This window comes from Pan paniscus, chromosome 21, assembly GCF_029289425.2.
Source record: "Pan paniscus chromosome 21, NHGRI_mPanPan1-v2.0_pri, whole genome shotgun sequence".
In the NCBI taxonomy this organism is placed as follows: Eukaryota; Metazoa; Chordata; class Mammalia; order Primates; family Hominidae; genus Pan; species Pan paniscus.
Window position 1 is genome coordinate 11534572 of NC_073270.2, and position 10535 is coordinate 11545106.

The 10535-nt window shown below is 50.7% G+C and overlaps 1 protein-coding gene across 1 annotated transcript in view; it reads right to left on the minus strand.

The window, feature by feature from the left end:
• Window positions 1–10156, minus strand: part of JAG1 (jagged canonical Notch ligand 1) — a 36001-nt gene extending 25845 nt beyond the window's left edge. Inside the window, exons 1-3 of the mRNA XM_003810571.5 lie at window positions 9580–10156; window positions 8823–9128; window positions 85–136 (exon numbers count right to left, since the gene is read on the minus strand). Coding sequence (XP_003810619.1) covers window positions 85–136; window positions 8823–9128; window positions 9580–9660 — 439 coding nt within the window. The 5' untranslated portion in view covers window positions 9661–10156. The remainder of the gene's footprint in view (window positions 1–84; window positions 137–8822; window positions 9129–9579) is intronic.
• Window positions 10157–10535: the final 379 nt, after the last annotated feature.

Sequence of the window (10535 nt, forward strand, 5' to 3'; positions counted from 1 at the left end):
GGAGACAGATCCAGCTCCAACTGGTTGGCCAAGCCCCACACTTCCACGTGTGTTTAGAGAAAAGTCCACAGAAGCGATACTTACGAACGGTGTCATTACTGGAATCCCACGCCTCCACAAGCAACGTATAGGACCTCTGCAAGACAAACAAACAATTTAGCAATTCAGAAACAGGGTCGACTTTCCAAAATCTCGTACATTCTTGGCCTCCCAGAATACCCCACCAAACAAAACCGTAATGCCAAAATAAAAATTCTGTTGGTTGTTGCATTGAGTTCCTGGATGTTTAAATCCAAACCAACTCCCCTTCCTTTGTCAGCACTCTTCCCAGGTTGACAAATGACTCCTTTCACCTGGCAGGGACGCACTGGAGTCAACATGCATGCAGGCAGCTCAAAGTTGAGATCAGGAAATGCCACCTCACTATATGATATGAGAGTATTTAGCATATAGTTTCCCAAAACTTTCCAGACCCTGACCCTAGTGCATGAGGAAACACACACACACACACACACACACACACACACACACACGCACACAAAGAATTTATTCTAAGCTAACCTAACCAGGTATTTGTACCGAGGGGGTATTGCTAAGGTTACACTTTGGGCCCTGGTGAGGCAGTCTCTAGGGAGGCCCCCTTTTCCTTTTTAGAACCCCTTTGAAAGCTCTGTCTGTGTGAGACCATCCTGGCTCCCACAAGTATCGGGTAACTCTAGGAAACAGGAGGGGGTAGATGCAAAGTGACTCTGCAAGACAAAGAAGTCAACCTCACTTGGGCGGTGGAGTTGGGGGCAGATCCCAGGGAAGAAAGTACAAAGGGAGAAACAACCGCACACCCATGGGTTATATTTATTGATGAACTTATCTGTTAATAAGATCTAACATTCCAAGAATAATCAGAGTCTACTAACTAAACAAATTCCCTGGATACTGGCAAGATGCCAGCTGTTAAACTGAAGGCACCTTTTATCTTCCAAGCTTATCTCAGAATTCCACCTCCCCACCCCCAGCGAAACCTAAGCTATTAGCAAATTCCCTCCTTTTCTAAAATTTTCCTTCGTAATTTACAGTAAGGTCAGTCTCAAAAAACACCAGCGTTTAAATGAAGCTTCTGCTATCTTGGCACTGAAGAAATGTACTCAAGGCAGGTGGGGTAGACAAGGAACATGAACTAGGTTATGAATCCCTGCTTTGCTGTGTCAGAAACCAAGCCATAGGAAATAGAAGCGTGTATAGATTAAATAATACCGTGCTGTGCCACCAGAAGCACACTGCTGCCAAGAGAAGAGAAAGCACCTATAAGATAAAGGAAAAAGAGAAAAAGGGAGGGTAAAAGGGAGTTTCATTCATAACTCAAGGCCAGCTTAGTGCTCTCAGAGTGACACAGCAGGTCATCTCTGAATATAAAAATATCTTGTGATAGACCCTGCCTTGGAATTCAGCCGAAATATGTTTCATACTCAAAGCAGAGTAGGATTCCATTTCGTTCACTGATAACTGTGGGAAAATGCTCAGAAAAGCAAGCAAAACCGGGCAAGCCGGGGCACATACCCAGCCCTCTCCTGTTAGTGGCCACAGGTCCAAATTCATTGCTGTTGTTACTATTTTATTAGCGAAAGTTATACCTTATTTACTGCCTCTTTAAGTTTCTTAGGACTTCCTGCAAATTACAGGACTCTTCCCTAAGAGCAGCAAGAAATTATATTTCTCTACTGATTTGAGGTAAGAGCACAGTCAAAATGAGGCCAGATGTGTGGCTGATTCTGTATAATTAAGCCCTTCATTTGCTGGTCACGTTGAGGCCCACGTCCTCCACTTCAACAGTATTGTTGTAATTAATCCTCTGATTAAATGCATTGATACCAGGAGTTTTGACAGACTTGCACAAGCGCTAAACACATAATACCCACAAACTCCACTGCAAGGGAAGGTGCCGGGACTGAGCTGGCATGGCAGTACTAACTCAGTTTAATACTCAAAGAGGAAAGCATCCTTAGGTCTTGCACAAGAACTTGGACGACCAAGCAGTCTACCAGGCTCATCCTCGCCAGAACTGGGAAAACCTCAGAAGTTGCTGACCAACATCACCCCACCTGGAGAGAAAAGAATTGCACACAGCCCTACGTGCCTGGCTCTGTGATTTTCCATGAACTGCCCTTCTTTCTCAGAGGCAGAGACAGGGTGAGGGCAGGGAGCTACAGTGACGGCAACAAAGCCTGGACTTTTTTTCCTGTCTGTTTCAGGGAGGGGATTAGGGTCTCCTGGGGCAGGAGGATTCCTCCTGCCCAGCCCTACAGAGAAAAAGGATTCCCTCCAAGGCTCCTATTAGGAGGCACTCAACCTCCCACTCCATCCCCACACTATAGATCAGCAATCAAGATAATTTAACAATGATTATTAGTTGCTAGAGAACTTTAATTTTTCCCAGGCCCACACTTGACCTCTGTACATCCCTGAACATACACCCAGGCACTGAGATCCCAGATCATGCACCCCGCATCAAAGCAGGGACCAGGCCACAGAGCAACAAATCCACTATGCCGAAGTCACATACAAGCAGCCACTGCAACTCTGACCCCCAGTAGAGGCGGAGTCCTCCATCCCAGGAGGGCTTGGAAAGGCAAGTGTTCAAATTTAAGTTTATACAGCAAAACAACAACAACAAAAGCAAATACCTGGGTTTTTCTTGATTTCAGACTACAGAACTAAGACTCTGCCGAAGAGTCACCTGGCTTTCATCTTTCCTTATGTTTTCCAGAACAGTACTGTGAAGGCCACACAGGAAGGAGGGGTAGCAAACAGATCTTCAGTCTGGATTTGCAAAGTGAGTCACTTCAGCCCCTTCCCAGCTCCAAGCCCAAGGAAATCTGGAAACCTGGCAGCTGGTTCCCATTCTGGTGTGGCATCAAAGAGGAATGGTCAGCCTTTGGAATTGCTTTTTGGAAGATTTCTGTGGAATTCTACCTAGAGGAGAGTCCTGGCATCAAAGCCCCAAGGCATCCAAGGGCCACCAGGTTCCCAGCAAGGCTGGGGCCCCTGCACCTCCTCCCGCCCTCCACACTTAGGCTGCTGTGCCAAGGTTGTGTTCTCTGCCCTGTCCCACTCCATGGCGGTTACCTTGGCACTGGGCAGAGCGGTAAGCACTTAATTGCCACATTAAGAAGGGGGGATGTAAGAAACAAAGGTAATTGTGTTGGCAGCCGGGAGCTTCCTTTTCCTGGCAACAGTGACAGCCAAACCAAGCCCTGAGAAGCGGCTGCCTCCCCTCCTGCCAAGCTGACGGACACAAATAAACCGCCATCCAAACGGCACGCGTGCGGCGTCCAAAACCCCAGGCTGCTGCGACAGGCAGGCCCGCCGGCGGCACGCACATCCTGGGAATGCCCGACGTGCCAACGCGGCCATTGTGCACAGTCAGTCGGCTCCCGGGGTTCGTCAGGGGCCCTGAGCTCTGCTGACTCAACTGTTGCTTCCTGTCTCTTGTCCTGTATTAGCATTATTTTTGGAGAGGCCCCATTATTCTCCATAATCCTCATTTCAGTCAATTCGGCCAACTCTATTGTCCTGCCTGTGTCTGGGTGGCCAGAGTATAAAATATTCCAGTCACAAAACATATTAAGCAGAAAAGGTTGCAGGGAGTCCATGTGTGGCGCACGCACACGTACTCATGCACACAATGCGAGTGGGTTTTGGGAAAGTGAGATAAGAAAGGACAACTATCCTATAGCATCTAGGCTAAGACTTCAGGCACAGAAAGCAATCAAGTCTGTAGGGCTTGACATGTCAATAGAGTCCGATCTGGTTACAAAGGGTGATTTTCTCATCAAAGCCCACTCAAAGGCTCACCAAGGGGCCCCAAAGCTCATATCCAGATTTGTGACTCTCAATGAGACATCCCCACCCCCTTTCCCATCATTACCCTTACCTGTTTGAAAAGCATCCCACTGATAATTAAATGCACCAGTTACAAAAGGGTGGCAAGGTTAATAGATAGAATACCAAGAAGCCAGCCAAGCACAACGGTCTGGTTCACACAGAGCAAGCCTGAACAAGAAGCCTTTCTATTTATTTACCAAAAGTGCATAAAAACTGGGTTGAGCTGGTAGAGGACTCTGCATGTTTGACTATTTATGTACTCCTTTAACTACTGGGAGCCACCTTGCGGAATGTCTTCCCAGCACATGCACTGCAGCAATGGTAGATGTCACTGGCACCATAAAAAAAAAAAAAAAAAAAAAAAACCAGCAGTCACAGGGCTGGTGTGGTCCATGCGGTAATCAGAAATCAGCAAAGAAGTCACAACACAGCCACCCAGTGCCATGCACCAAAGTAAAGGTGGGATTTTTCTGAACCCAGGACCCTCCTCCATTTCCACCACCATTTTTAGAATCACCACTTTCCATTCATCCCAATGTATCTTCCAACAGTTGGAAGAAAAGATTAAGTTTTGAGAGAGATATATATATTTAAAAGCCGAAGCCAAGAGTCACTTCTCTCAGCAGCCTAGATCCTAGGCTTGAAGGATGGGGGTAGGTGGAAGAGCAACATGCCTTCCAGAAGTTTACCATGGAAGAATTTGCAGGAGTATTTGCATTTATGGATTACAACGCTAATTGTATGCACATCCAGAGATCATGCATTCTTACATTGTCACTAACCTTGAAAGCCGGACATTGGGACCAACTTCTGGCCCTTCTACAATGGGGCCAGTGGGTGATATGAATCCAGCCAAGGCCTCTGGTTCACATTCCTGTTTTCAGATCAGGAACTGTGAAGGCTCCTTGTTACATTGACACTGTTTTTTTTTTTAAGTAACTTTTTTCTCCATGCTAAACTTTCCACATGTCTTCTATCTAAAAGGTCCCCAAAGGCACCACTATTTGGTGTGAAGATTTTGAGCAGCACTTAGATTGCTGATTTTCTGGGAGGTTGCATGTCTGTAAGTTGCTGCTGACTCTCCTTTTAACCCACTGAACTCCCCCAAGAGCCTCCACGCCAAAGTTTCACCGTTTTCTAAAAACATCTTAAGTCCCTGTAGAATTACGGGTGTGGAACTGGTGGGTTGCAAATTCCTATAAGTACTGGAGGTTTGAATAAGTTGCTAAGAAACAAGACAACAAGGAGAAAGAAAACACAGAAGGTTACACCTGCAAGAGAAAAAAAAGATATTAGAAACCAAGTACCTGGAATCAAGATTCCATTTTTGGAGCAGCTATTCTGCAGATACTTAGCACAGCTCTTTCAAAGCAAGCACAGCTTCACTTTCCCCCAAGCCCAGTGTTGCAACACAGATACATCACTTCATCCCTTTGGTTTGAGGTAGACTTCTTAGGGCAAAAGCCGTTTTCTCCACATGCAGAAAGTCCCTTGCTCTGAGCACATACGTACACACATGCTCTTTCTTTGTATACATGCTGACTACACGGGCAGGATGCAAATCCTGGCTGCAGAAAGGAGGCGGGTCAAATCAGAACCCCATCCTTAAGCCCTCCATGTGCCCACACCATATCTACAGAAGCTCAGGGACTGGAAAAGACAGCAAAAGGCATAAAAGTAAGGGCCTGTCAATTACATTCTGTGATTAGCATCGTGGCAATTGGTCATTCAGGCCTGAAGCATGAAGGGGGCCAAAGCTGGCATCCCTCACACAGAAGAATCACGTTTCATTGGATTTTCAAAAAAAAAAAAAAAAAAAAAAAAATTAAGTTGATCTCAGCAAGTCTTTTAATAGGATCAATGGAATTTAATTATGAGGCTAATAAGCCAGATACCCCAATTTCTTCCCCTAACGTTTCTCTAGATTCATTTCACTCTGGGGCCACCGATGCAGCAATACAGCTAACTGGGGTTCTGAAGTTCCCAAAAAGCTTTTGGAGATGAGTAGTGGTAATTACACTAATGTATTTTTAATAAGCAGGCACTACTGGGATTTAGCACTAATTTTGGGAGGTACAAATTAACTGTTTCAGTGATTTATAAGTGGTAATTCCTAAATTATTTCCTGTTAAGCCCAATTACTTCCCACAATAATGTTCTTATCACTTGGTCCCCCAATTTGAGAATCATTAATCCAGATAGTTGCTGCAAGTTAAGCCCCTTAGAGCAGCAACAGTATGAGAATTAGAAGCCAGTGGTGAAAAACTACCCCAAGACCAGAGCCTGGGCAGGAGACACCACGTGGGACATACTCAGATATGATATATGGCAGGAAGGGCCGCCTCTACAAAGCCTTTCACATGCACACCAGAACATGGACTGTATTTCATATCTGACCAAATCGTTTCCTCCTCGTCCTCTCTAGAACATGAACAGTTGCTTGGATAGGGGTCATAATTCCAAACAAAAGGCATGAACTACATGACCTTCTACACTGACCTACCCCTGCACCCTTTGCTGATACCCAGCGTCAGCAAATTTGGGAGGACTCATGCAAATGGTAATTGTGCCTGCTAGGGGTTGGGAGCCCAAGGTGGTTTGGAGTTTTGTTTTGTTTTTAACCATATATCCTTTTCTTGCTATCTCTTGAATTCTGTACTAAGTTCATTTATTTCCTATTCAAGGAAATCAGTTTTAAAAGACATAGTTAATTGCCAAACTAAATGAAGCTGTGCCCTCTAGTTAAATACTCGCTCAGCTACTTAAGTGTTTCAGTTACGTTTATACTCAGCCTGGAATCATTCTTGAAAGTTACGGACTGTGCCGTTTCTCCAACCACATACAGAAAAACAAATACACCTAAACTCCAATTTCTCTTGAGAATTAAATCTTATGTTTCACAGCAGGCCTTTCTGGGGCATCAGGGTGGAGACTTGTTTATGAGTGATACATGCGTTTGTCCCAACTTCAAAAGAACCACATTTTCAGTGGTGCCCCATCGGTCTTCCCCCATTCGAGAAAAGCCGAGAGTCTATTTCATGGTTGGTGACCCGTGGGGCCTGAAACCACAGAAGAGCACCAGCAAATGCAAATCAATCGCCTCTCCTGCCCTCCCACACTATTTCCGCTCGTTTTCCATTGAGGACTCTCTGACCAAGTGTCAAAAGCGGACAGACGCACTTTTCTGGGTCACTTTTCCTTGGCCAGCGAGGGAGCAAGCCTCCTTGTTTTCATGCTAGCCATCCCTCTGACCCTACTCTCCAAAATGAGCCTCAGCCAGGCTGCTGCTTTTCCACATCACTAATAAGATTCCTTTTATGGTCTTGTGAAAAGCGAGGGGCTCCAGACAGATCCTCCGGCAGGAGGGTGGAACCACCTGCAGGCCCCTTCCCCCTAAACTCCAAACACACGTTCAAGGGCAGTTTGAGTATTCACAGTCAGCTTGGGCCAGCCAGATTTAAACGCAGCCAGACTCTTTAGCTTAAAGTTCTCCCTAATAGGGGATTAACAAACAAGATAAATACTCTTGGTAAAAATGAAATCCCACAACAGAAGCAGCCCTTGGACCTGAAGAGAGCTTCACAGACAGCGTTGGTTTTACTTTTTCTTTTTATAAACCCCTTTTCATGGCAGTTTTTGATAACTGTCTTATCTCACCCACAGCAGAGGGCACTGTATAATGCCAGCTCCTGTAATCGTGGATTTTAAGAGCCACCCCAAGCTTCATACACAGACACAGCCAGATAGTCTCCCCTCTCGTCTCCTCCCAGAATCACAACCTAAGCCGGCGGACAGGAGGCAGCAGAGTGCACCCCATTAGAGCACGTGGTGGAAAGCAATGCTCTGGGGCACCGAGCTCCCCCTCTCACCACCCACCCTCCCAGCACAGGCTAGGCCAAGCCCCAGTCTTGGCAATGAGTCATGCCTCCTGGACAGCGGGAGCCAGGCAGAGGGCACACCCCCAACATTTCCCTTTCCTCCCCTTCTGCAATCGCACCCATCTTCCTTCCACCCATTTTGGGATGTTGCAAGGGCCTCGCTGCAGGATCTGCCAGCTGGGCCCGGGCCTCGAGCTCCTTTGGGGGCGGAATGGGGCGGGGGGATGAGGGCCTATCACTTGCACCCTCAGGCACTACCTCCAGAAGACCACCCCTTCCAAGCCTTGGCACGGCCCCCGAAGGCTTGCGGGGGCCGTGCACCCGCCCTTCCCGGGGAAGTCTGCAAACACAGCTGTTCCAGAGCCCGGGAACCGCTGGAAGTGAGGCCACAAGAGCTACACCACTCGGGGGCGGGGGCAGGAAGGGGCCAGCAGCGGGCGGGGGTTCCCAGGTCTACAGCTCCTGTGAGGGCCCCAAGAACCTCCTCCTGCGGCGGCCGCCCCCGGCCCTTAAGCCGAGCCTGGAGAGCGCCCCCGCACACACTAAAATCTCCCGGGGAGCAGCGGGAAACGGACTCCCCCACACCCTCCAGGAAGGACACACCCGCCCTCCCGGCCGTTCACGGGAAAGGGGAGGTTGCCAATTTGGACGGCGTTCGCAGGCCAGAACTGCGCCGAGTCGCCTTCCACGGCGCACCAGGTTTAATTAGTTAAGCAAAGAGATCAGCTACAACGATCTCTTGGCTTGGGGCCGGGAGAGTTACTCTGGGAACTTCAAGTTGCAAGTTTACACCGGCCTTCCTAGGAGCCTGGTCCCATAAACCCTCTGGGATCCCCACTTTTGTGCACTAAGCAAATAGCAGCAGGAATGGGACCCACCTCGACTACCCTAGCCGAGATCTAACTATAGTGTCCCGGCTCCCTTACCCGCCACCCCTAGAGATTTCCCCAGTTAGCGCCGAGTTTCAAGCCAAAGCCCTTTAAATCCCTCTCGCAAGGGATAACAGGGCTCGGCCAGGCGCGGGTGTGAGTCTCCGCCCGGCCTCCTTCCCGAGTAGTCACTCACCGGCCAGGCGAAACTGAAAGGCAGCACGATGCGGTTGCGGTCGTTGCCGCGGCTGGCCTTGAGGTTGAAGGTGTTGCCCCCGATGACAGGCGTGGACCCTGAGCCGAAGCTGCAGGGCCCCCCGGCCGTGACGCGGGACTGATACTCCTTGAGGCACACTTTGAAGTATGTGTCACACTCGTCGCGGGTGCACTTGCGGTCTCCCGGGTTCCGGGCGCCGCCGCAGCAGTTCCCGTTCTGCAGCTCCCCGTTCACGTTCTGCATGGACAGGATCTCCAACTCGAACTGACCCGAGGCCCCACACACCTGCCGGCGAGGGAAGGAGGTAGGTCAGCGCGGGAGAAAGCTGTTTTCTTCGAGTATAGAGGGGGCGACTCCCTCCCACTCCCCGCCCCGACGAGCCCTCCTCGCCGAGTGAAAATAATTTTGCGAAACTACGTTCAAGGACTCAACATGATTCCGGGGCAAAAATAAAAAAATAAAAATAAATGCACGAGTGCGGAAGAAATCCGACGACTTCCCGGGGGGCAAGAGCGGAGCGAACGCGCCCCTGCCCGGCCTGGAGGGGTCACCCTCAGGAGGCAGGGGCTCCCGTGGGGGAGTTGGCGCGCTCAGCCCAGGTGCAGCCGCTCGGGCGCAGGGGCGAGGAGTCGGGCGCTCGAAGGCTGCCGAGCCTGCTCGCGGGGCTCAACCGCCCAGGGCGCCGCGAGGGGAGGGAGAGGACGGCTGGGAGGGAGGCCCGGAGAAGGGCTCCTACCTTGGCTCGCAGGGCACAGAGCAGGGCGAGCAGGAGGCTTAGGGGGCGCCCGGGCCGGCCGCGCGTCCGTGGGGAACGCATCGCTGCGCCGCGCGCCGCGGGCACTCGGGACGCCGCCGCTGCTGTTCGCGCTGGTGCTGCTGCCGGTGCTGCCGTCGCCGCTGCCCCTGCGGCCGCCGCGTCCCGGCTCTAATATACTCCGCCGATTGGAGCATGCACGACTGGAAAACAACACCACTTTTCAAAAGCCCTTTCAAGAGCGGCCCGTTCCAGAAGGCAAAGAGCCTGGCCTCCTTTTATTATTCTGATCGCTTCTTTGAGACGCTCCCCCTCCTCTTCCACCTCCCGGCTTTCTTTCCTTCTTTCGCGCTCCCCTTCTTTTATTATTATGATTATGCGCAGCCTTTTATTCCCTTTTAGATCAGCTGCATGGAAAAAGGGGGGAGGGAGGGGAGAAAAAAAAAAACCCAGCCTAGCTCGCGGGCCGGCCGCAGGTAACACAATGACGCGTGCCCGCCCGGCTCTCGGAGAGGGACCCGGAGAGCCCGTCTGGCAGCGGCGGCCGGGGCTGGCCACCTCTACCCAGCACGCCGGGCAGGGCGCATGCGCGCTTATTAATATTCATGAGAGGGCGTGCTCACCCTGGGCACGCCCCTCCCCTTCACGTTGCTGTGGAGGGGGTAGTGCGAGGAGGAACTTGGAAGGGGTTGGGGGCTGCGGGATGCCCAGGGCGGCGTAGAAGTACCAGGGCCCCACACCAACCCCCGCCCTTGGGAGCTTCGGCCCAGGAGGGAAGGGAGAGTGCGGGGAGGTACTTGGAAGGGATCGTTGCTCAGGGACGCCTGGAGGCCCCCAGCGGGGACCGCCCCCTCGGGCGCCCCGGGCCGTGCGCCTTTGCCCGCGCGTCGGGGCCCCAGGTGTAGGCGCCGCGGCACTGACTGAGCGGTCGGAGCGGG